Raw genomic sequence first — 27,733 nt, forward strand, 5'->3', positions numbered from 1 at the left:
ACACTCACACAGAGGAGTCTGCCAAGATTTAAACTGGGAGGCTTGTAAAAGCCGCTCTGAAAACTTCACACTGACATTTCAGAACACACAGAGATTTCTCTGAATAGTTCTTAAATTTTAACTCCAGTTGTGAGCAGTTAAAGGAGCTTCTGTGCGTCAGGGCAGCATTAAAAGAAATGCGTGTTTGTGCCATGAGAAATTGCGTAATATTTAGAGTTTAAAGTAGCATGCAGGCCTTCTGCAAGCCTATTAAGTGTGCAGCCAGACAGCTTTAGATGTGGGCTGTCTGGGGAAAATGTCAAAAGTTTGGGCTCACCAAACACACACATTTACACACACACACAGTGTGAGAGAGGGAGCCTGTGCAGATGTGCTGCCACTACACATCCATCTTGTTTTCCCGCCTAGCTCAGTGCTCTATTTGTCTGAATCTATGTCATTTTAGCTCACTCAGGTCAACGGCAATTCAACCTCCTCTTTCGTCTGAGGCACTTCAGAATCATAATGTGATGCATGTGGGATAGGAACCTGCTAAACACAGTCGCTGTCACTGCTCAGACATCGCTGGATATAAATGATATGAGCCCTGCTGCCTGCCTTTCCCACTCTCAGCCGTACTACATCCTGTTTCCACCTGTCCATGATGGTGCAAACGTTCTCTCCCACACCTTCTCAGGTAGTGTTCACAATGTGTCACAGAATAAAATCACACCTCCACACACAGCACAGACAATAGTACTCAGAAATAGTAACAAAAGGATTGGTTCGCAACAATTTTTCATACTTTTTCTAGCTCAGCCTTGTTTGTCTCCGTTTCGTTGGTGCAGCTCTCTGCTGGGCGTCTCTTGGGAATGGAGGAAATTACATCCTACCTGATAATTAGCAAAGTTCAGAGCAAACTAAAATGTGCCCCACTCTCTCTGTGCTCCCACCACTGGCAGCTTTCTCTTAGCAACTAATTAAGTCCGCCTCTGAGGTTTTCAGACAGCATCGGTGCTGGATGCTGCAACAGCAGAATTAAAAAACAACAGCAAGAAGGATGGAAATGAAGAGTGAGGGCTCCTTTTTTATCATGTTTTTCTGTTTCATCTTTTTATACTGACGAATAAAATATGACAATGGTATTCCTGGAGGGAATATTATTATTTCACACTTGGATGCATTCTTCAAATAGAAATAACAGCGTTGGCCGCCATTACGCGCCGTAGCAAATAGGGAAGCGCCCTCTGTCCATAATGTTCTTTAATTATTATAATGTCATCATCCATATCCGGCAATGTTGCATGAAAAAGGAACAGCAGAGCACACCGGGTATTAAATGCAAATCACTAATCTCCCCACAGCTGAGAGAAATCACAGCACACAGACAGCATTATTAGTGATGTTATCGACACCATTGCAAATCTTATACCAGACTTATATGGCTGCAGAATGGGTTTGATGCCTGTTTTTAGACTCAATTTATTCAGCTGTAGTTTAACTAGCTCAGGAAAACTACTTTTATTTTCTTAGCCAACGTCAAAGTCCAGGAGATATCAATACAACCAGCAAACATGAAAAAAACATGAGTTAGTTGCTAGTTATTGATCGATATTGTGTCTGATTCTTTTTCAAAAAACCTAAGCATGTGCTTTGAAGTTATGTTCCTAAGCTGTGTAGAAAAGGTAAACTAAGTAAGGATTAGTCAGTCCTCTAAGAATGCCAACATTTAAAATACTTGTTGATTGGAGTAAAATTTATGTAAAGGTATTAGTTAGCACCATTGAGTCTTTGCAGCAAGTCTTAATGGGTTTGATAGCCGGCAGCACGCAGCATCCCCCCTCATTCAGCGTCACATCCGCTGGTTTGATAAAGTTCTCCACCTTCCACCAGAACATCCTACCAAAGCTATTCTTAAGTTCGACCCTAGGACTACAGGATGGTAAAGACCAAGGTGCAGGCCTTGCATAAGCTGGATAGGTGTCATTAAGGAAGACCTCACAATACCTTGGTTTAATACAGTCTGACACGAAATGGTACAGTATGATACGAAATGATGCTATGCGGTATGATACAACACTGTACAACACAATATGATGCCATACGATAAGATACAGTACAATATGATATGTTACAATATGACAGTATAATATGGTATGAAAAGTTATGGTACAATACGAAATGATTCTATATCATGAGGTATGATATGTTACAATACATTTCTTTACAATACTATATTATACAACATAATGGAAAGATATATGATACAAAACCATATGATTACAATATGAGACCATTTGGCACAGTTCAGTGTGATACAATACGATACAATATGGGATGTTGTGGTTCAATATTCTGTAATTATACAATACAGGGAGTTATGCTATGAGAAGAAATGTTATGATATGATAACAAATGATACTTTTACATATAGTCTGATACAAAACGATATGATACCATACTATACAACATAAATACCATATCATACGATAAGATATGTTACAATATGACATGGTATGATCCAACATAAGCATGGTACAATACCATATGACACTATGTCATAAGGTATGATCTAGTAAAGGATACAATATATTTCTATGCAATACAATAAAATACGGTACAATGGGATCAAATATAAAAAAAAAATATGATACAATACCATATGATTACAATACAATACGAAATGGTACAATATGATACGATATGGTATGATACAATACAATAAGATATGATAGGAAACTAAAGGATACAATGCAATACCATGCAGTATGATATGATGCAGTTACAGTAAAATATAGTACAGTATGATATGATGTGTTACGATATGACATGGCATGATTTGATATGATAAGTTTTAGTGCATGGTGGCCCTTTAACAACTAAAATTACAAATTTCCTTTGGCTTTGGAAAGTTTTGGACATATCTGAGGTGATATAATTACTCAACTTATAAATAGATATTACACAGGAGTAGTAATTTTCTGAATAGTATGGACAATTCAGTGCAAAAATTCTGTATATTACACCTTTAAGTCAGTATTCTTTGTTTCTATGTTTGCACCTGGGGTGGGATTTAGAGGGTAATTCACGGTATGTTTCTATATGATATATGATTAAATACAATAGGATATATTTAATGTGATACAATACATTAAAATATGTTACAGTACAATATTTACAATATGATGTTACAATACAAAACGTTACAATGCAATATGTAAAAGTTAAATGCAAATGCAAATGTTACAAGACAATATGTTACAATACCACATATTATGATACAATGTCACAAAACGATATCTTACGGTACAATGTTACAATAGAACATTATATGTTACGATATGATATGTTATGATAAAATGTTACAATATGGTCAAGAGTACGATGTTGGGATACAATGCGACAAGTTACAATACAGCACGTTGCGATATGACAAGTTACAATACAAGTTACGACAGGTTATGTGACGACACATTACGATACGACACGTTGCGATAAAAAATGTTGCGATACAACACATTATTACATGATGTGTTACAACACGTGTTACAATATGTTACGATACAACACGTTATATGATGATACATTATGAATACAACACATTTCGATATGACAAGTGATGAAATGTTACAATACATTATGTTAGAATATGATGTTACGATACAACATATGTTATGATACGACATTTTATGATACGAAACGTTACGATATGTTCAGATACAACACGTTATGTGATGACATGTTATGATTCAACACACTGCAATAAAATGTTACAATACTTAGGGTAGGGTTAGGGTACGATGTTACAATACAACACGTTATGATACGACATGTTTTGACACGACATGTTACGACATAACTCATTATGACATGTTATGATACAATGTTACGATACGTTACAGTGCAATACAATTTTACTTTACGATATATGTTGTTGTACATTACAATTTTAAGAAAGCGTGTCTCACTACTGTTGTAAAATCCCAATACAGCAACTGCAATAACTGATGTATTTTAGAGACATAGGTAAGATACATCATGGTGCCCCACAGTCCCAAGAATATATAAAATGCCCTTAAAAAGGTCAATTACATCATTGGTGTATTTAAGTACAGCATTTTTCTGTCAGTTTTACCTTTTATAATTCCTTAACTCTATTATCTATTATTGTCTGAAATAACCACTCAGCCAAATAAGTTATGTTCATTTTAACCTCATAAGTAACACTGTCAGGGGGCATACAGTATTGAATTGGTGAGTAAAATTGGTATGGAAATCTTTTTGTGCTGGATTTTGTAATGCTGATGTCTGAAACCAGCAATGTAAATATTCTTGTCGTAGATCAGGGTGGGAATATTTCTCTTATTTTTTGCATAAATCAACACAGCAGTAACAGGAGGGAGTAACTATTGACAAATTAATAAGCTAGACCTGTTCATTCACTGTATTTAACTGAGTTTGGTGGCAATTGTTGACATAACTGGGTTTAGCAAATCCAACATTTTGTAAGGGTAATAAAGTCTGTGATTCAAGCACAATAAAAAGCAGCTAATTGTAATCTGTCATAAACCTCGAGTTAAACACTTGAATACAAGTTGCTCATTAGGGACGCTTGAGCCACCAGGCCTCTGATGACTCGCAGTGTAAATGGAGTCGGCTCTAAAAGGAAACCCAGCAGCCTCCTTGATAAGGCTCTCAGCTGCACTGAGACTGTTTGTGATGTGCAATCCATGAGAGACGAGAGGAAGCAATGCAGGCAGGCAGTCATTATTTTCTCCACAATTACCTGAAGTCCTTGATAACGAGCAAAAAAAAAAAAAAGCCATATAATTAGAAAAACACCAGCAACACCATTATTGTCAGGAGAACACAACAGTATAATGAAGCAATTATAAATGAGCAGCTTTGTGCTTGTCATTAATTTCTGCTTTTAAGGATGTGGAGATGAAGCACGGCTGAACGTCAGAGTGGATGTTTAGGTGGGTGAGGCTACGAGGAGAGCACTCTGGGGTGTTGTGTGTGTGTGGGCACTGCTGGTGATGAGTCCAGCAAGTCTCAGCATGGACCAAACATCCACTGGGGGACACTTTAAACTCATTATAATAACCTTCGATCATGCATGTGCAGCTAAAGCTTTCAGTCTGAAATGTGTGTTTACAAATATGGCTGGATGAGGCTGTGCAGGCTCCACAGACGGCTGAAAATCCTCATCATGTTGTGTTGGAGTTGTTTATTTTGTATCAAGTGGAAGATGCTCAGTTGCCAAATGAAAGGTAATGAGGAAAAGTCCATGCCAGGCGAGGAGCTCGCCCTTTTCACACATCATCACAGAGATTGATCTCTCCTTCTCTTCCTCTCACTCCTATCTGGTCTCAATTGAGAGATAGCACATTTGAAATTTATGCATATTTTCCTTTGAAATGTATAGTGATCTCCTGATGCAGCCGCGCAATTAGGTAACGTGTTGCATTTCATTAAAAAAATTTCCCTTCCAACCTCTGAGTGGATTAGAGACATGTCTTTTTATTAATGAGCCTTTTTCCCCTCTTTGATTTCTGTACGTATTGAAATGAGTGGAGACAAGTTGAAATCCCAGTTTCCTCCTGATATGTCAGCACTGCAGCGAGCTCGGTTTGTTTGCCGCCTCAGAGGCTTCAAACAGAGAAAAAGGTGAGCAAATAAGATCAGCGGTGAGTGAGTGAAGTCACTCCGATTCAGAGAAGAAGAACTCAGCAGCTTTGTCCTCCTCGGTTAGAAATGCCATCTTATTAACACATTCTACAGCACACTTCATCATATTGTCTCAGGAAGGCAATTGTATGGAAGGGGCAATTAGGACGGAGAAGCTGTGAGGTTGCCATTATTTTAGAATTTAATGACCACGCAATACGAAGCTAGATGTAGAAATGAGGGCTACAATGCTACAATTATGCATAATCTGGCAGATCTTAGCACACCCCCCACACTCCTCTTCCTTTGGCTTTTGAATAAATTTACATGGAAATGCACCTCGGCCTAATTTATTCAGAAAAATTAGAATATACATTACAAATATTTCCATAGACGACATCAGCAACATGCGGTAAGGAATTTAATGACTTATTTCTTTGTATTCATGCTTATGGATCAGGCTGGGGTGGGGGGGACCTCCCCCCAGGCAGGAAACAGATAAATAATTAAACACAGGTGTATGCATCGGTATTTACATTCACCTTTCATTCTTTTCAACCTGCTGTGCTTTTCATTGTATAGGAAAAGAAAGCTTTCCGGCCCATAACTCCAGAGAGAATACACACCGTGGGCTCTGCGTGTGTATGTTTATGCTGTGAAGCCAAGTGTGTGTGCTACTTGTAATGGCAAGATGCATGACTCTGGACACAACCCAAAAGCAGAGATTATTGACATGGATGCTCCACCATTAATAAGCGGCTGTATCCTTTGTGTTCGGGGTCGCCATGGCTGCAGTTAACCATAACTTGTCAAGGCTGCTGCAGCCGCACAATGCATACCTCATGCATCTCCTGTCAGCAGGCATAATTCCTGGATGCTGGCACGCCGCTGATTTCTGCATAAGTGATGCGAGCCTTCGAGTAGAGTTAGGAGCACGAGTCTTTTGCCATTGAGAGATGTTCATCATTCTTGATCTGGCTCTGTCAGGACCTGGTGTTTTAGTGCCTCTCACGATTAGGCAGAATTGACAGGCCAAGAAGGCAGTGAATAGCAAAAATGTGTGCAACTAAGGGGGTGTGGTGTGGGCTGCAGGGTGAAGTGGAGTGTGGCCGCCATTTAATCTGCAATTTATCAGTTTAGGCTGCACCATGTAACATCAGGGAGATTACATTCCAGAGAGAAGGAGCTCCATCTCCCCCTCGGTCCCCTCCTCCTCCTCCCCTATCTCTTTCAAATGCCTCCTAATGTCGTCTGACGGCACAACGCCGAGGACAAAGAGGGAGGACTGTCTTTATTGTCGCCATTATTGTTTCTGAAACCCTTAATTAATATATAGCATTGTGGACTCCTCTACAGGGAAGCAATGAAGTGCCAATGACGGAGAGACAGAGCGTAAGAGGTTCTTCTGCAGGGAGACGTCTTTTATAGAGGCTGTTTGTCATAGAGAGAAAGTTAGGCCACATTTAACATGCACAGGCACACAAACTGCACATGCACTCACACATACTGCCACTGATGTGTGCACATGACCTCTGACAACACTGATCACGTTGGGCCAATAAATGCTTAATTGCCATTTTTCCGTTGCGCTGCTTTATTGATGTCATTTCAAAAGTGATTAATATGAACTGTTAACTAGCTGTAGCACTTAGCATGAAAACAAAACTGAACTGGCACTTTGAATTTAATAGATTTTTTCTAACATTGTAAAGCTAGAATACATTCAAATATATAATACAGAAGACTGCTGAACTTATTTGATATTTTTCTTGACAGTATTTCTTTGCATTTGATACTAAAAACAGAGTTTCTGGCTTTAAAAATAGAAGCAATAATTCTTTTTTGTATTATTTTACATCCACAAGAGGAAGCAGGTAATTTTTTTGAGATGCAATAAAATATCCAAATCTAATTAATGCAAAATATTTCCTCAAAATTTGTGCTCCTTGCCTGCTCTACAGGGATTTTTTTAAAGGACTATTAACAGGGTCACTAGCTCCTGGTATATTAATACAAACCAGGATGCTGTAGCAACAACACACTAACAAGTCCAGTTTTTATCTCTAGCTGTGGGAGGGCAGAAGCAGAAATATGAAGACGACGGCTTACAGGAAGGAAACCCATGGCAGCCTGATATTAAAATGGTTCAGGAGTCAAGTAGAACAAGTCAAGTAGCCAGAGGGCAAACAGAGGAGAGAGAAAGAGGAGGAAAAGAAAGGGTCATTCTTAAAAGCTAATGGACTGTCAATGGTGGTATTGTACTATATTGAATATTATGAAATATGTTTGCTTTGAGTAAACATTCTGCTATAAGTCATTTACTGGCTATTATTTTACCAAGGCTATTGAATAATAATGATAAAAACATCTTTATGCAGCCAAAATTGATGCATTTACTGGGGCTGTCAGCATGAATGTATGAATGCATTAAATGCTGCATGATTAAGGTGCATTATTAGTGCATTGATGATTTTTTTATTGCATTAATCTCATGTTTTATCGTCTCTTTCAGCACACTGCGGTTAAGTCACTGCAACATCTCCCTGCAGCCACAGTGGTTTTAAGTAAATACACCACTGCTCTATAATATCTTCTTAACACGAGGACCCCTCCTAGCACTGTTAGCCTCCTGTCATACCATCAGGTATAGATTCATCATTTTAATTAGAAGCACACTAGTTATACATTTTTGGATGCAGATACATGAAACAATGAAAAAAAAACTATCAGAGAAATCTGAGCAGGATTGGTAATATTAACCCTTGAAGTCCAGAGGGTGTTTTTACCATTTTATAAATACTTTTCTTTTGAAAATGTAAATCACTAAGAAAATGTTTGCCATGCTTATATATCATTTTTAACTTCAACTTCAACTTTATGATTTTTTTTTTCTACTTTAACATACTCTATTAGATACAGGACCTCCAAAAACATTTAAAAAAACAGACTTTTCAAAATAGTTACTCAAAAAATATAAATATCAAAATATAATGAAATTATCATTTCAAGAGTTAGAAATTTAGACAATGTTGCAAACTTACTCATAAAAGTTGTAAAATTATCGTTTTCAGATATGTGTTTAAAAAAGACCCAAATGGGTGGATGGACTAAGATTACTTTAAAAATTTGGAGAACTATACAGGCCTTTTTTAAATTACCAAAAAAAAAAAAGAAATTATCATCTATGGCTGATATTGGTTATCTTGGAGGCTTGGCACCACTTCATGGAGAAAGAGGGTTCAAGGACTGGTCTCAGTATGGACAAAGACATCTGAATCAGTTGTTCCACAATGATGAACTAAAATCTTTTGAACAAATAAGAACTGAATTTAAACTCCAGCGAACTGATTTTTTTAAGTTCTTGCAACTGAGACACTTTTTGACAACACATCCAGAAATTCAGAAAGTTTAAAATCCTTCTCAACTGGAGCTCTTTTTCCAAGAGACACAGTCTAGTAATGACATTAAGAGAGTGATCTCAAAAGTGTGTAACATTATTTCTATTGATGGATTCAAATAACACTTCACATAAAAAGGAAAAGTAGGAGGCTGAAATCGGCACAACAATTACTTTTGAAACCTGGGAAAGCATGTTTAGTGACCAGTTCTAACATCTGGAGAGGGTTTAGGTGGAATATTGTGACTAGATATTTTAGAACACCACAAGTCACAGTTAAATGGATCTAAACCGGGTCAGATGAGTGTTGGAGAAAATGTGGACAGCACATAGTCACTCATACTCATAGTCTGTGGTCATGTCCAAAACTAACTGTATACTGGAGGGATGGATTTGATGCTCTCAAAGAAGTTTTTCATCATGAGATACCCAAAGACTCTATGGTTTTTCTCCTTGGTGCACTACCTAAGAACATCAACAGAGATGCAGCATATTTACTCCAAATCCTTTTAGTTGCAGCCATGAAGTGTATTACAATCAGATGGTTGACACTCTTATACCTGGGTATGATGTTTTTAGTTGGGCCCTGTTTGTTTGTTTTGTCCTCTTAAATTTTTTTGTTGTCAATTGTATATTATTTTTGCATATTGTGTGTGTACCTTGGGCACACTAAGCAGAAGTAATTGTTGCAGCTGGAATGTTAAGAAAACAAGGAACATGTCTAAGGGATATATTGTTAAAAAGAAAAGCATGTGACTATGGCATATTTTTGTTGTATGCTTATGTTTAAATAAAAAATAAGTTAAAAAAAAGTTGTAAAATTGCAAATATCTAGTTAAACATAAATATTTTTGCACAGAAGTACACATGCATCTATAGGTGTTTTTTGCTCACTAATCCAGTGGTTCTCAACGTGGAGGTCGGGACCCCCTTGGGGGTTGCGAGACACTGAGAGGGGGTCACCAGATGTCTTCCAAAAAAACAAAGAATATTGATAAATTTTTCCAAATTTTGTATTTTACCCACTTTTATTAAAAAAATATATGCATAAATAAGTTAAATGTAAGTTAAATGCAAATAAAAGCATGGTCATTTGATTTATGCTGAAATCAAAGTGATGTTTAAAAAATCCTTTAAATGTAAGTCTGCACTCGACTACTCTTGAATGTGCACAGCTGTGTTCAACTATACTTCAACCATCCTTAAACTTTAAGACTAGTGGGGGTCCCCGACCTCTGGCACCTTCATTTCAGGGGTCGTGGACTAAATAAAAGTCTGAGAATGTCTGCATTAATCAATGCCCTAGTTTAAAATAATCTTCATACTTAAGTATACAGAGAATAAATATATTTTGCATTCATGGACTTTGAGGGATTCCAAAACAGTGCGAATTAAACATAAAAAGATGTATAAGTGAGCTAAAATCAAGCTATATGCATAGAAATGCAATTACATACAAATAATATGGTATTATATATTTCTGCATTTTAACTATCCTAGTGTAAAATATTTTATAAACAATAATACAAGAATATTTAAATTAAATGGACTGCATTTTTATAGTGAATGATTACTAGATAGTAAAAATCTGTTTTTCCCCTAAAAAAAATTACATAAAATGCCACTTAATTTTATTTAAAATTGAAATGATCATATTTCCTGTTCTAACTGACCTACTGACAAAAAACAAGGGAAAACTTTAAAATCATACAAAGTGAATGCAATACAAAATGTGGCTTTACTGGCATGCTATCAAAACTAGCATGTCTCCTAAGGTTTAAAGTCTTGTATCAGTTTACAGAGTTTGTTGTATATTTTTCTTTTCTGCTCACATGCATCTACGCACACACAGAAAGAATGAACAGAACGAGTTGAGTTAAAAAACTGGGAAAAATCTGAAAGAAAACAGAACTAGTGCAGAACTGCAAGAATGTGAAAACAACCAAATAGCAAACTTACAGATAGAGAAAGGTTCAGGATCGGCATCTTAGAGAGCGCCTCCTAGGGTAGAGATTCCCAAACTTTTATGCTCGTGATCCCCAAAATAACAGTGCCAGAAACCGAGGACCCCCACCATCCCTGGAGGTGGTAAGAGCAAATGTTCACAATACATCACATACAAATTTACATTTTAAGGACTTTCATCCACATTACTTACATTAAAGCACAAATCTTACTTGTTAACTTCTGTTTTGTTTTAAACTGAACTCATTTTAAGGATATTTTTCTACAATAATTATTAAGATATACCACTTTAAATCATTTAAAACTTGTCTTGGTTTTTTGGAAAGCATCCAGCAACCCTCCTTTAATGTCTTGTATCCCCCTTAGGGGTCCCGACCCCCACTTTGTGAACCGCTGACTTATGTCACACACAAGCCCAGATGACTTTTAACTTGTCCACTTGACCCCAGGAAGACTAGCTTTTGTCTTGACAAAAGCTATTGGGGATCCTAATAAACAAACAAACAAACTTGTCCACTTGACAACAGCTCAGTGAAAAGGTCAAAAGTCATCAAAAATTTCACTTTTTTTTTTTTTTACCAATAATCTTCGATCTGCCCAAAAAGTCCACATCCTTGTCAAAATAAAAGCAGGTTTGTATCCAAACAGGGAGTTTTAAAAGCTTGATAGTGGGATTTCAAAATGCAACAAAAAGGAATAACTGCAATTTTAAAAGATAAATCATTTGACAGCCCTATTATTTATATTAACTTTGACTAATTTTTGCAACAATGCCAGCAAGTCTCAATGAAAATCCTCTTTTCTGAAGATTCAAGAACATCCATACATTTTGCTTTACATCTTTTCTTTTCCTACATCTCAGGAACCCTTCAGTGTCGGTCTGTGGGCCAGCTGTTGAAATCAGAGCTTGCCACAGCTGTAGCATACTGTGCTGCCCACCAGATGGACTATAGCCTGAATATCAGGTCATGCAGGGCTCAAACATGCAGAAAAAGCAGCCAGTGCTTTTGTAAGAATACACCATCCATTAGGGCATTTGTGCATTAAAACCATGTGTAGTAGACAGCGCACAGACACATTAGTGCGATTTATTACTCCATGATCAGCCTTTATCAAGCATGCCTGTATCCAAAGGGTTATTTTCCAGACATTCCCCCTGAAGAGGAAGCAGCGTATGACCCGCCACACTTATCTGCACAGCCTCTCTGCAGCGACAGAGAGCCTGATCCATCCTGAAAGGGGGATTGAACTCTCACAAGATGAAGACATGACATCTCGGGCTTACTTGATGTCAATGATAGGACAGCTCACTTGTAGATCGGGCATGTTGCCAGCCTGCTCTCCCTGGGTCCTGAACGCAACGTCTGAACAGAGGCCAACGACACAGATGACACCCAGGGAAGCCCAGTCACCTGTTGCTTAAGGACAGAATAATCAAAGTGGGTCATACCGGGACGCTGGCCTCACAGTGTGAGCAGAGATGATGTGTTCATTTCATGCATGTGTGTGTGTGTGCTTTCTGATCTGAGCCCTGAAATCCACCCCAGTGACAAAGATCATCAGCATCAGCAGAAGATCTTCAGCTTGTATCATATTCACAATGAGATCTTTGCCAGGCAGCAACACCACGGCACAAATACTCTGCCTGCCAACACGGTTTATATCAAAACGTTTAAATCAGAAAATATGTATATGAAATACGAACATTTTTCTGAGCAGTTTTTTTTAATGCAAACTAATAACAGCTGTATTGATTTACATGCACGCTACTGCTGCCCTTAAGGGATATTTTTTTCCTTTGACACTTCCCCAACAATACAGCCTAATTGCAACCTCAATGAAACATGCATGCTCAATCAAAGAGGGAGTTTACTGTCCAATTTATGGAAATGCATGAAAGAGGCCTGTTTTTGTCGCAGGCTACACCTGCACTTGTCAAGGTACTCAAGTACGCTGGGTAATTGGCTGTTGATTGCTGCCATTAACATGTGATGGCTAAGTGCATCTAATTCCTGTTCTATTTCCACCGTTCAATTTGATGTCACCACCCACTCTTTATTTCTCATAGGTGATTAGCCGTGCAGGGGAAAATTGTTCTTTTTCTAATGATAAGCACAATATAAAGATGGAGCAGGAGCCTCACAAGCACCGCTGTAAGTGACACCTTTGACTAATTGATATCCTTTGTGGTGCGCAGTAAAAGAAAGGGTGGGGTTTGTCTTTTTTCCAACTATTTTAAGCAATTCCAACAGTCTTAAAGCCAAAAAAGGTGTTACATTATACCTAACATGACTTCTGTATTTACATGATTTAATATGGACTCTCTGAAGTTATCTCACAAAGAACCACAGCTATTCTGTTTGTTACAATCTCCTTTTCAGCCCTTTGTCCCTGTAGTTTAAGCTGGAATTATCACCGAGAATTCTGCTCACTTACACTACAGTATTTCCTCCTCAGGGCACATACACTCGGTATCCCTTTGAGTTTTAATCTCCTCCCATGACTGTGTCCTCGCGGCTATTTCATTTAAGTTTTAATATGTGTATTTGACATTTTCGTTCATTTCCTTCTCCTCTAATGCCCCCCACATTTAATTTAATTGACGTGCTGCCGCCTTGTTTTGTTTATTCTGTGTTTAGTGAAGATTTCCCGCCACAACCTGCAGGTTAACCCAACGAGACATGCACGTATGTACCTGTAGTACAAACAGTGTGCTCGTGAGGGGTGGAAAGAGGGCGCGCGCTTGATACTTGGATACACTTTTCATCTCACGATGAATCTTTGTGTATGACTAATTTTACGTGCGTAGTCATAAATAACACAAGCATTTTATTTTCTTTATCTTTTCCTACGTTTAAGGTGAGCGCTTTAGGGTTCAGTGTCCGTCCCATTAAGGGGCCTATATTGGAATAAAGGCAGGCTGAAGACATTAATGCTTCTGATAATAACAATAACAATAATATATGTATTTTTTGACGAATACCCACCATAAACAAAACAGGTCCAGCTCCAGACAGCGAGTCTCTCTGGTTTTAAATGTCAGGCCGTCGTGCCCCGTGGAGTTCTTTGTCTGAGCCGCTCTCTCACCACAACTGCACACCGTCCACAGGAATGGCGAGTCTGCCATCTGCAGGTCACATGGAGAACTACACCGACATGCACAGAGCACAACATGGGAAGTCTGGAACAATGCTGACGCTGTTTGTTGTAGGGTTGTAAAAATACCAGAATATTAAACTTTGATAAGACATATAAAATAAGACGACATTTGTACATGTTCTGCTAAAATGGCAAGCAAAATAAAGATCACAGACAGCCAATATTAAGAAGCTGAAATCATGTTTTTTTGCAGTGTCTTTCTAGATTAATTCTTCTCCTACGCACCCATCTCATGAAATAGTTGTTTTTTTTTTTAATCATTATTATTATTATTATTATTATTATTATTATTAAGTGGTCCAAAACAATACAAGTGATAGATATGACACAGATAACACAATGTTGGACACAACATTGCCATGTGGAGACAATTCAGACAGCAGAAACAAGACAAGAACGACACCAAAGCAAGAGCTAGAAACATATTGTAATGTTTTAAGTTGAAGGTGTTGAAGGGCTTTGTTTATATTTGTGTGTTTGATGTGCATTGCTGCATACAGTGCCTGTAAAACATATTCAACTCTTTGGAAGTTTTACCCTTTATTTTACAAATCAGTCATGGCTAATATAATTTGGCTTTTTGACAACATACACACAAAAAGAAATAAATGTCAAAGTGAAAACAGATTTCTGCAAAGGAATGGCAACTAGACAAAAATATGAAATGCAAAATAAGTGACTGCATAAAGATTGACCCCCTTAAAGTCAGCATTAAGGAGATGTACTTTTGGCTGCAATGACAGCACAGAGTCTGTGTGGACAGGTCTCAATCAGGCTTTCACAATTGGACACTTCAATTTTACTCCATTCTTCTTTGCTAAACTGCCTAAACTCTGTCAGGTTGTATGGGGCTCAGACGTAAACAGCCCTTTTCAAATCCAGCCACAAATTTTCTATTGGACTGAGGTCTTGGCTTTGACTCACCCACACACTGGTAAAATAAAATCTTCTCCAAAGCCGTAGCTCTCTTGCAGAAGGAAAATGATTGTCCAGAATGTGCGTAGATTTTGCAGCATTCATTTTACTCTTTAACTTTACAAGCCTTCCAGGGCTGGCTGCCGAGAAGCAACCCCAAGGCATGATGCTGCCACCACTATGCCTCAAAGTGGGGATGATGTGTTAGTGGTGATGTGCAGTGTTTGGTATCCACCAATCATGTCTGATAGCCGAAAAGCACCATTTTAATCTCATTAGACCAAAGAATTTTCTTCCACTTGACCACGGAGTCTCCAACATGCCTTTTGGCTAACACTAGTCAAGATTTGAGTTTTCTTCAACAGTAGATTTCTGTTTGGCTCTCTCTCATAAAGCTTTGACTGGTGAGAACGTGGGCAAAAGTTGTTGTGGTCATGGTGTCTTGGTGGCCTCTCTCACTGGTCTCCTTCTTGCACTTAGCTTGTGAGGACGGCCTGATCTAAGCAGATTTACATATGTGCCATATTCCTTCTGGTTCTTGATGATGGATTTAACTGAACCCATTTTTTGTTTGTTTTTGTATTTATTCCCTGACTACACTTTCCAAAACCTTTTTCTCTGAGTTGCTTGGAGTGTTCTTTTGTCTTCATAGTGTAATGGTAGCCAGGAATACCAATTATAAATCTTATTATAGATCCCAGTTCCAGCATTTAATGTTATCTTTATGTCACAATTTTATTTATCTTTATTCATGTGCACTGATCCATCATTTTTTACTGATTGCTTTTATATCTGATTTATACCCATCTATCTACCCTTGTATTGTAACTGTAACGTACATGGTCTATTTAACATCAGTAAAATGTGCCTTCTATTCATATTTCCCATATTTATTTGTGCTTACATGCTATAAAAAAGAATAACCATGTACAAATTCCCCCCTGGGAATGAAAAACAATTTTGATTTAGAAGAAGGTTGATATTTTCAAAAAGAAAAAAAAATCTGGTAATGTTACATGTAATAGTAGTACATATGGTGAGATACCTTTAGTCAATATGCACTACCTTGTAGATCTCTACTAAAACCTTAATTAGGTTTTTTCCACTTCTTTGTGATACAAATAGGATTTTTGCTCTATATTCCATTATCATCTTTTTCCAGTGACTTCCCATTGTTGAGTGAAATTAAGAGCTTTTAAGTAAGACTCCTCTTCTGCTGTTCTCCTGCAACCAGGAAGTAGCAGACCACTGTGTGAAGTCAAGCACAAGCCCCACTGGACTGATCATCTGTCCCACAGCCATCTGTGTAAGACCTCAGGCCTGCTTATGTATGATATCAATATGAAACTCAGATGAGTAAAAAAGAAATAACACCTTCAGTTGTCTTCATCTTCACTTGATCCATCAGCAATCTCCTGGAAAAAACTCCACATGCACTAATACTTTGGAAGATCTGGAAGTATTATTACACCAAATATGTGTGTGATATCACTGCAGCTAAAGAAGGTATTAGCCAATAATAATACAGTATGTGGAGCAGCATAATACACAACAAAACCAAGCTTTCTTGTATCTCAAATCAGCTGGGTGCCACATAGTCAAAAGATCCAATCTCCAAATCTGGCCTATCTAGCCACTGGCTTATGCAACTAATTAACTTCACACACCAAAATTTGAATTTAAATTAACACTTGCGAGATATCATCAGGGGACACAAAGCACCCCGCGAAGAAGTTTATGATGAAAAAAAAGGAGGAGTATTAGAGAAGGCAAGCGGTGAAGTAAGGAGGGCTTTTAGATGAGGGGATATCTCCAATTACAATCCAGCGTACACTTGTCAGCAGTAATGAAATGTTTGCTGAGAGGTTGCTATTTGTGGCTGCTAGATTGGATGATGCTGCTCCACTGCCCCCACTAACAATTATATTCCATGCATAAATTTACCCACAATCTCTCCTTTTGTGTGAACTGTCGGACAGATATACCTACAACTGTCTGAGGATAATGACACAGTGTTGTGTTCAGTACAGTACGCATGTCATTCTTCTGCACAGAAAAAATATCTAAAAAAAAAAAAGAAGAATTAAAAAGGGAAAAACTTCTGCTTCTTTTATTGTTTTTAAAGAATTACATAATGCATTAATCACAGTAAAGACAAACCGGCTTTCCCCGCATGTCATAATTGTGCAAGCTTACAGTTAAATGTAAAATTAGATGTAAGATGTAAAACTCTTTGCTCTGCCTTTCAATTTAATTGTACAGGGAGCAGAGCAGTAAAGCTTTGAGGAACAGACCAGCCCTTTGGTCTGTTTACTTTGCATACAATCAGAGCTAAAGTTACCGTTGCCATCACAGTCATGTGTATAAATAATGTGTTGTTTTGATCAGTTTGTCAGTTGTTGTCTGTGGAGAAACATAAGCCAGGTCCCAAATAATTTCATCAGATATGTGGGGTATGTATTTCCAATTAAAGTGACATCACATAAACCTAATTAGTATAGATGCAACCTGCAACTTGATTTTCCAGTGCATGGTTTTCTCATCAAATTGATTACACAGACTCTGCAAGGAAACACACTGCACATACACAGATATATGTGGTGCATGTGCTACTTGTTGACGGTTGCAAAACTGCTTTTTGATGCTTCAAAGATTAACAGTCAGGTGCGAAATTTAGCTACTCAAATGTTAGTCAATGTTTACGTTTATGGCTGCAAAGGCTAGAAGTTGTGATAAAATGCACTGCTCCCTGTAAATTTGTTCAAGAAAACACATCTGTTTTGTGCAAAATAAATCGTCGAGTTCTGATATGCAAGTATCACGGACACAAAGAGGAGCTTTGCATCCTCTTGCAGGTTCAATTACTGGCCTGTGGCACATACTAATCCTATTCTACTGTTTATCATGATGGAGAAGCTACAGACCATCCAATGACTTCATGCAAGAGGAGGCAGAGGGTCAAGCAATCCCACACTCATCTCACACACACAGGCTCACTAGATAAAAACCACACACGTACTACGCCAACCACTGTAGCATAAAGTCAGTAACAAGTCAATAGTGTTGATTATCTGCTCTGCTATCCTACTGCGTTTGTGCTGTCAGGTCATTTGCCGTGAAAAGAAATGGGTTAAACTATAATACAAATGTGCGCTAGAAATGAAGCAGAGGGTTTCAGGAGAGGAAAAGTTTTAGTCATTTTCAGATGCTTAAAGACATGCGTGTACTATAATTGGAAAGTTACAATGACACTGGGTTAACACAGCACGCCAACTTAGGAAAAAAAATAAGTGCACATCAACACAAGTCCCTTTCTTGAACTTAGGAGGAGGTAGAGAGCGAATATCCAATAAACTGCCCATGCAAACACATGAGGCATCTCAGGTATCAGATTAGCAACTAAAATGTCTTTGTTGGCTAACAAAGGCATGACTTAATTAAGGGTGATGTGACCAAAACAGGCATCACAGCAGCTCAATATTCAACGTTCCTCCCCTCCTCTTAATGTTTTCATATTTTTACCCAGTGCAAAAATGATCCACAGCTCTGTTGTTAACCAATGCAGGACAGTAAGTGTATACAGACTGATAGCAGGCTCATTGGTTCCAACTCTGAGGTAGGATCTAGCATATTGAATGGGGGATATTTTGCTTAAGTGCATTAAAGGGACTGAGCCTTGACAATCAGTTATGTGGTGACGTGTGGTTGGCCCGTTGGAGTGTTTGTACGTGGGGGTCGGGTGGGGATAATGCCTACGCTGGGTTAAAAAAAAAAAAAAAAAAAAAAAAAAAAAAAAGAAAAACTGTTAAAAATAACTACCTGTACAGAGCGCCCAATATCAAAGGCACTGTTTTCAGTATTTCCATAAAATGCCGCCACTTCTCTGTGCACGGGTCGACCCTGTTTCCAAACCGCCCTGCGTCCCCACCCATGGGCAACTCATCGCTAAGGTGCCTTCCTAACTCTCTAGCAAGTTTATTACAATAACACCACTTGCTTCAGACATCTCGAACGGGCATGATATGCATTTTTTCTTTTTCAAATGAGATAAACAAAGCATTAAATAGAATTACAGAAATAAATACATTTTATTTCATATAAATACGTGGGCCCTTATGTCCAAATTCTTACTGCCACACTTGTATTTGGGAATAAGATGAAGTAAACATTTCATGAAAGAAGCTGCCCGACTGTTAGTTACCCTCTGAGTATTATGGTTTTTGTGAATTGATCTCAGTGTTTATGAGTCCCTAAATCCCATCAGTAACCATCACGCGCTGTAAATCCCCACGTTACAATGAATTTAATGAACATTATACTGCAATTTAATTGGAAGCCCTTCCCTCTCACTCGGGGGGAAATAAAGATCAGTGATCACATCAAGGAAGTCTGGTCCCTTTATATAGGATTATCTTTTAGGTTGATTTAATGTCCTATTGATAGCTGTGTTTATATACAATTCCTCACACAGACCCCAAAAGTGAAACATGATTAAAGAGACAAAAAGAGGAAAAATCTAAATCAGGTTCAAAGTTAACATCTGGCCAATCATTTTCCCCAAGGCCGTTTTTTTTGTTTTTGTTTTTTTCAGACGGCTAAAACCTGGATTTATCCACGTACGTACAGTAATATATATTTTGTAATCTTTCAACGTCTCTGGCTATGTACAAGCTATACAAATAAAGAGCAGGCTGAGGGCCAGGTTTGAGAAGCAGTGCAGAGGGAGCAGTTGGTTGGGAAGTCTCCCAGTCTCCCGGCTCCTTCCCCCGCAGTCTGCCCATACAGGTGGCTGTTCTGCTTCACTTGCGATCGTCGATGGTCTTAATGAATTCCAGCGCCGCGGTGAACTGCATCCACCAATAGCACTCCTCCCCACTCAGCCGGCTGGCATAGAAATTATTGATGTACTGAACGGTGGACAGCAGGCAGGGCGGGTTTGCCTGGAGGGGAGGAGACGTGGGGATGGGCTCACATTAGCGGCAGAGGGAAGCTCACGCAACACCATACAGATTATAATCATAAATATGTAAAATATATCCATACAGGTTAGCAAACAGCAGTCATCTGGGGAAGAATTTTGTTTATTCTTAATCTTCATTCATCAAAAGACAAAAAGTGATCAAAGTGAAAGTAGAAATCTAAACTAAATAAAGAGTGACCTTTGAAATACAGTATCATACTCAATGTAGTGTCAAATTGTGATAGTATGGAGTCAGATTATACTCACTCTTATAAGGACAAAGACAAGAACAGGGACAAAGTCATCGGCTCCAGGGACGGAGTCTTCATTGGCCAGACTAAGAAGGTTCATGATGGTGGAGCACATGCGCAGTATACACTGGACTTTGTCTCGGGGCGTCTTGTACGCATTGATGGTCCTGATCTCAGACTGAGCGGAGGGCCAGGGGGCCTCCTTCAAGTAAACCTGCAAACAAAACAGTTCAATAACTTACCAAGACTAAAACTGTGATGCTAACTGGACTGACAAGTCTGGTTCTTTGACACAGATCCATGAATGTGATGAAAATGTAAAGTAATTACCTCTGGAACTTGAAGAGCTTTATGATTGGCCGTCACTACTTTTGACAGTCGCTGGATATGTTCATGGAAAAGCCTGTTTGAAACAAGAACTTAGTTACATGTGTTCAGTACAACAGAGCAGTGTTTCTGATATCAATCTTGATACAAGTACCCCAAAGTTGACACTGTTCTTATTACTTGCAAATGCTTTCAATCAAAACATATTTTCTTTATGGGCACTGGTTGAGCTCAGTTGGCAACCATACTAAGGCTGGGTCCTCAACATACTGGCTACAGGATTGATACCCGGTCTCAGCGCATCTTTGGTGCATGTCTTCCCCCACCCTCTCTCCCCATGTTTCCAGTCTCTCTTCGACTGTCCCATCCAATAAGGGCAAAAAAAGCCCCTCCAAAAATAGTTTGGTGTGCAAAGTTTTCTGGTTCTCCATGCTGTTTACTTTTGCTACAAAAATCCACCTTCATGCCTCTACATACAGCATCACTAAGGGGGCAGAGCAGTGTGGGAATACAATATATAATATATATAATAGGAAATATATTTGATATTGGCTACACAAATGTTTAAAACCAAATTATACCTCAAAATTGTATTTTTCGTACAGTTCTAGAAAATGATTCAATAGCTTCAATGCTTCAAAATAAAATAAACAAATTTGACTGTGTGGCTTGCCATTGAACGATGGCAGCTAAAATGTCTATTTTATTTCTTCGTATTCTGAATGGATGATCATCAAACACAGAGGCAGTGATGATGTGTGGATTTAAACACATGGCAAAAAAAAAATTGAAAACAATTTTTGTGCAATCATACAAAGCAACTGTTAGACTGTAATGTTACACAAACTAGCATCATATCAGACATGACTATGACTAATATACTGTAGCTCAATGAGATACATCTGACCAAAATAATATACACAATAGCCATAATTACACAATTATCACTGTTGTATGAGCGGGCTTCTTTGTCCACATGTAGACTAAAGCATGCACATATTCTTTATTTACAAGCTTTTTTTTGGGTCTGTCTTCTTCCTACCTTCTAACCTACATCAGTAAGAAAGCACTTAAATTATAATCTTCAGTCTTGGGATCTTTTCTCATTGCCTGTTCCAGTGGCCAGAACTGTAATAAGGAAAGGGCTTTTGAGTTTGCTCCTCCCTTTGCTTGGAAGGAATAACAAAAGGACCTAAAACTGAATGGTTTGGCCTAATAGGACACTTTTAAGAAGATGATGAGTGATATAGAGGCAGCCACATTAATTGTAAAGATTCTGCATGATATAAAGTTTTTATGATTCTAACTTAATGCTGACAAACATTTTTACATCACGTTTCATAATGTACTATTATGCTTCTATGTACGGCTGCTCATTGCCTATCATTAATTTTGTGAATGATTTAAAAATAATGATAAAAATAAGTTCAAAAAATAAAACTATTGCTAAGGTTTTGTATGACAAACTTCTTCCCAGTTTGGACTGGGGGTACCTTCTATTATAAAATCTGGAGCAAAGCACTGGAATGACTGTGGGTGTGCGTCTCTGGTTTGGTTCCAGATACTCACTGGTCTCTGAGAATATCTCCATCCTGGTTGGGGTAGAAGGCCAGTTTGAAGATGCGGTTCATAACACTGCGCTCGATGGCCATCTGGGCGTCCTGCAGCTGGTCCTCGCTAGCGTACTGCCAAATGACATCACGGGCCATGGCACCGTACAAGTAGCGCAGAAAATCCTCCACTGCTGCTGTCTTGTCATCTGCTGCTGTGCACCCCTGGAACGCTGGAGGGGAGCAGAGGAGCAACAGATTCAACACCAGCAAAGGAGTAAGCTGCAGCTGATACTTTATTGCAAAGGGAGTGTTTTTAAATGAGCCAGGTTTTGTTTTGATAGTGTGTGATGTAAGAACAAATGAAGAGCTAACAAGTCAACATGCTGAGCTGAGTTAACTACAATGAAAATTTAGATACCTTTGATGAAGTCAAGCATTTTTGACTCCATGTGTTCAAGGAGGAGCCGAACACAGACCGTGGTGAAGTAGCGGTTAGCCACCTCCTTGTCTCTGAGCACCCTTTGGAGGAGCCTCTCCAAATGAGCCTGCGAGGTCTGAAGACCCTGACGACATCTGGTTAGATAAGCGATGTACGGAGCCCGCTTTCTGTAGAGAGCACACCAAAAAACAGTGCTATAATTATTAGCTGTCTCTGCAGTTGCCTAAAACATTATGCACTGAGCAGAAAAGAAAAAAAATAATTAAATAAGACCCTAAATGAGCTTTAATTATCTCCACAGTTACCTGTAGTCTTCTGCAATGGCAGCCAGTAGTTTCCTGCAGGTGCGTGCGTCAAAGCGGCTGACACAGCGTGTGGTCTCCTGGATCTGAGCCATCTGGTTCTTATCCTGAAGGTTGATGGCTTCTGCAAGCTGGACCTTTAGGAAGCAGACGATCTCATTGTCTGAGGGAGAGTACAATAGGAAGACAGCATTAGACGGCACTGCTCCAATCAACCTGCTACCTCCTGTGTGACTGATGAACACATATATGGAGTTCCATTGGCTGATGACCGCTGATTCCGCCTGCCATTGCCCTGCTTCAGGGTGTACTAATGAAAACAGAACTGCTATCATGAAAGCTTAGAAAGCCAAGCTTTTTCTGTGCTACACCACAACTGCTGTGACTTTTCACTAAAATGTTGGATCAGTATTTTTATCTGGCTGCATGAATGTACGTAATTTATACATTGTTTAATAATGTTATATTTTACATATCTATATGGGACTTGTCTTTATCTGTAAAGTGACCCTGAGTGTTGAGAAAGGCGCTTATAAATAAAATGTATTGTTATCATTATTATTGTCTAAGAAAATCCCCCACTCCTTCAACCTTGCCCCAAACCTTGGAAGGTGACTATGAACGTGAAGTTGATAGACATCTGTTGCCTTGCTTAAGGACACTTTCAAACGCTTGCCAACTTTAAGAGTTTGTACTCTGCTACCAACTGAGAGCTCTGAGCAAGATGCTTACACGCCAAGTCAATGATATACTTCTTGGTACATCTCAAAAACAAAAAAGGAGCTGAAATTACTGTTAAACAAGTGAGCTATGTTGAGTTTTGGACTGTCTACCTTCAGGATCCATGTGATCAGGCAGCCCATTTCGAGTAGTGGCAGGAGCCATGATGGGCAGAGCAACAGAGTCTGCTGAGCACAACGCCAACCTTAACTTCTTCTTGGCATCACTGAAATACACATTATTAATCTATTAAAAGCAAAGTCCAAATTTACTTACTAAATAAGCTCTGTTTTTGTGTTTTTGTCTGGAAAGCTGACCTGAAAGAGAACTTGGAGTCATGTTGTTGTGCTGTCTGGCTGGCTGAGTCCGGGAGGTCATCTGTGGAAATGTTCTGCAGGGTGTCTTCTCTGGGGGAGTCGTGCACATTTTCTTCAACACAAATATCTAAAGACACAAACGGAAATATTCAAGACTTATATTTTTCTTATGCAAGTGTTTTTGGCAGCCTGACATACATAGTGTTTTTCTCTGACCTCCTGTTCCGTCGTACGAAGCTCCACCCGTGGCTCCGTCACTCGGGCTGGTCCTCTTGATGTTCCTGTATTTGTCCAGGATGTCTTCAGCTGCCTGCGCCTGAAAGGTCTGTCTGGGCATGGGGTCATCTGATAAACGAATCAATGAACAAAGCACATGAAGTCTTTACTTAACAACATAGACATCTACAAAATGACCAAGAATGTGATTAAAACAACACAGACCTTGTGGGACACGCTCCTGAGGGATGTCATCTTTCTCCTGTTTTTCCCTTTTCCTAAATGCCGCAATTGGAGCTGTGGTACAGGAGACATAAGAAAGACTGAATCCACATTCACTACTACTCCAAGGTGATTTCGTCACCTGCCGACTATTCACTAAAATTCTCATTGTTGGGTTGTATTGTGCCAAAAAAGTGTTGTGTCAAACAGAAAAAGAATATTGAAATGGTTGAACAGACCCTGTGGTTCATACCAGAATATCACAACTCCACTGTAATTTGTCACAAAGTCGCAAAGATGCTTATGCTTATCCTATGAAAACAAAGCTGTAAACTGGAAAAACAAGACAGACACAGATGCTGTATTCATACATTCACAAAACTCCTGAAAACTTCCTGATTTTTTTCTGGGCTGTGAATGCAAATAGTCATATATTTAACCCATGATTTACCTGCTGTGGTTTCACCCTGCTCTCTTGTGAGATTTCTGTGTGAAGGCAGGGTGAAACCACAGCAGGTAAAAGGGAAAGCAGGGAATGCTGGAGGGGATGACGACGTGATGCGACCAATGAGCATCCTGAACAACAGTGCCGCACATTAGGTATGGGCAGTATCAATCTTTTAACACCATTTAACCTTCCCAAAACTTTCCTGTGGTATGAAGTATTACCACCAGGAATTCAAAAATTACAGGCATTTCATTCAATCTTTTCACAAAAAAAGAAAAAAAAACAAACAAACAAGATGTTTATCACAGAGTCGCTGGAAGTGATTTATAGTCACAGCATTGTTTTTACACTTGACTGACAAACTGAGTTATGTCAGGACAGAGGATCAAACAAAGCTTTGTCTCTTTTTCTCCCTCTTCCCTCCCTCCCAGACATAATATGAGAAATAAGAATCCACAGTTTTATCAGACAGGTTCTATGAATGAGAAGTAATGTTCTGCATGCTTTTAAACAGATAAAGATGGCTTATAAATATTAATTGTTTTCACATTGGCCAACAGTGGCAAGCTCCATCCAATTACGAAGTTACTGTACTTTACTCCTTGGGTGACATGGCCTAAATATACCACTGTATTTTTCTTGCCTGTTATGGTAACGCTATCATAACACAGCATTACAGAATTAAAAAGACATAGTGCATTTAACTCTATCTTCCCCCCGCCTTCTAAAACAAACATTTGACAGAACTTATGTCTGAGTTTAAGATCACAGAAAAATGTTTTTTAAGTCTCTTTGTGCTCACTTCTTTCTCAATGCACTTGTAGTTTCCCATTTTGTCTCTACTGCTGTGTTAAGCTGTTCCTGACTTAAGCAATTTTTTGGTGACTAACTTGATGGGAATAGCGTGTTTATCACTGATTTAGCTCAGCTTTGGTCTCTCTGACCTCGTTTAACACCACAGCCTGGATCTTTGACTCATGACTGACAGAACTGCAACCGAGACTAGCCAAAGGAGCACACAGCTTGTGTTAAAGCCCCAGGCAGCCGACAGAGATGGTGAGTAAACCTGCTATGTAGCTGTTATTACAGCCATCGAACTTGAAAAAAGAAGAACATACGTTTATTAATTGTTGTTAATTACGTAGTTACACCGGCATGAGTGGTGTCGTTGGGTTAGCTACCTGGCTTACCGCTCTCACTGCTGACGAGTAGTGGTGAAAGAAAAAGTTAATTGCAGTTGATCACATTACAACAAGCGGTGCAGGTTTAGCTGTCTTTTTGGCCTGGGATACTGTTTTGCTGTATTACCTCCCACTCCTAGCGCACATATTAAGCAGCTTAATGTCATTTTCTGCTCAACAGTATAAGCTTTTCTGCTCCATAATTGAAACTGTGGATCCAATCATACCTTAGATTGATATATAGAGGAAAAAAAAGTTGTCACAGCTTTATGTGCTGCCTCTTGTAAACATTTTGCTTTACCTTTAAAGTCATCTAATACCCCAGAGACTTACCCTCTGACAGGGCCAAAAATTCCCACAATGAAGGGCACATGTGAATAAAAACTTTGGAAAATTTCAGGGGAAGGCTGTCCTGATATTTTCAAGAAATTTTCAGAAGTTTAAATGAAAACAGCTAAAGTCTAAAAGTTTGATGACACACAGAAAACACTGGGTGGAGTCTCTATGTTGATATTCTGTACTCTCCATACTGTAAAATGGAAAGACACTGCTGCAAATACAAAAAGATGGTGGTAAATCAGGTGAATGGATAAGAACTGTGGGTGTAGGAACACAGGCTACATCATGTCACATCACAGCTCTACAGCTCTAAGAAGCAGCCGCTGGCTCCAGCAGAATAAGCTAGCTCAACAACGAGAGTGGGGAAATGTTACCTGGCACATCACTCTCAGCCGTCCAATACAGCACTGTGAGGAACACAACAGACAGGGTTGGCCTTTCACACACAGGCTGCCACTCTGCTCAACATGACTGTGTGTCACCATGCAGAGCATCAAACACACACTACGGACTCTACAGAGGTTTGACTGGAGATTGGTGGTTTCAGCTTCAAGTATCTCTTCCTCTCCACGTGCATATTGTCATCCATTTTATGAATATCAATGTAATGTTTACTTAAGAAACATCATTATCTCAAAGAGTAATAAGCAGTCATTGTGTGTGGGCACAGCTCATTATTTCGCAGACAGATGTATGAGAGATGGTTGTAGAGTAGAACTGCAACAAGAGATGTGTCATCTATCAGTGCTGATGACAGAAAGGTCTATCTAATGACCATTAGCCGCTGGCTGACAGCACTGCTGGGAGGGCTACAGCCATACAATCTACACAGCTAAAGCTCCTCTGATGACTGATTAGCTTTGAAAAGTCTATATAAATCTGGAGCCAGCGAGACGTGAGGGAAAAAGGACCGGACACGTCTCTGGTGTAACTTCAAACAACAAGAAACATCATTTTCCAACTGGAGCGTCAGCAATGGAGTGGACAACATGGATCATCATTCTCTTTCTCACATTATAAATTGGTTTTTGCTCGGCTCCTTAAAGTGTGATATTTCCTGTCAGTTGTGATTAAGAGAACTTTTTTCTGCGACAAGAAAATAAAGCAGTGCTGTGGGCAAACAGAGTACTTTCAAATATATAAAAGGTCATTTTTTAGTTAAGAGAAGAGGGCACGCTTTAAATGCTGAGGTGTTTTGTTTGCTTACCTTTGGGAATGGCTGACACAAATCGTTTCTTCCACCATGGTCTATTACGATCAGACTTCTCATCATCACTGTCTTTCCTGTCCTCAACCTTTGGAGGAAATAATACATGTTGATTACCACACTTTATATCAAAAAGTTTCAGCAAAATCTCCAATCTTTAAGCAGA

The 27,733-nt window shown here is 38.9% G+C and overlaps 1 protein-coding gene across 5 annotated transcripts in view; it reads right to left on the bottom strand.

The window, feature by feature from the left end:
• Positions 1-17,168: 17,168 nt before the first annotated feature.
• gapvd1 (GTPase activating protein and VPS9 domains 1) overlaps positions 17,169-27,733 on the bottom strand; it is a 39,016-nt gene continuing 28,451 nt past the window's right edge. For all 5 annotated transcript variants that reach the window (XM_041787267.1, XM_041787271.1, XM_041787270.1 and 2 more), the window contains 11 exons: positions 27,568-27,655; positions 24,396-24,467; positions 24,171-24,299; positions 23,955-24,081; positions 23,751-23,863; positions 22,921-23,080; positions 22,595-22,782; positions 22,193-22,406; positions 20,627-20,699; positions 20,313-20,510; positions 17,169-20,025 (listed from right to left, as the gene is read on the bottom strand). In XM_041787267.1, coding sequence (XP_041643201.1) covers positions 19,885-20,025; positions 20,313-20,510; positions 20,627-20,699; positions 22,193-22,406; positions 22,595-22,782; positions 22,921-23,080; positions 23,751-23,863; positions 23,955-24,081; positions 24,171-24,299; positions 24,396-24,467; positions 27,568-27,655 — 1,503 coding nt within the window. In that variant the 3' untranslated portion in view covers positions 17,169-19,884. The remainder of the gene's footprint in view (positions 20,026-20,312; positions 20,511-20,626; positions 20,700-22,192; positions 22,407-22,594; positions 22,783-22,920; positions 23,081-23,750; positions 23,864-23,954; positions 24,082-24,170; positions 24,300-24,395; positions 24,468-27,567; positions 27,656-27,733) is intronic.

Source organism: Cheilinus undulatus, linkage group 5, assembly GCF_018320785.1.
Source record: "Cheilinus undulatus linkage group 5, ASM1832078v1, whole genome shotgun sequence".
NCBI classification, from domain to species: domain Eukaryota; kingdom Metazoa; phylum Chordata; class Actinopteri; order Labriformes; family Labridae; genus Cheilinus; species Cheilinus undulatus.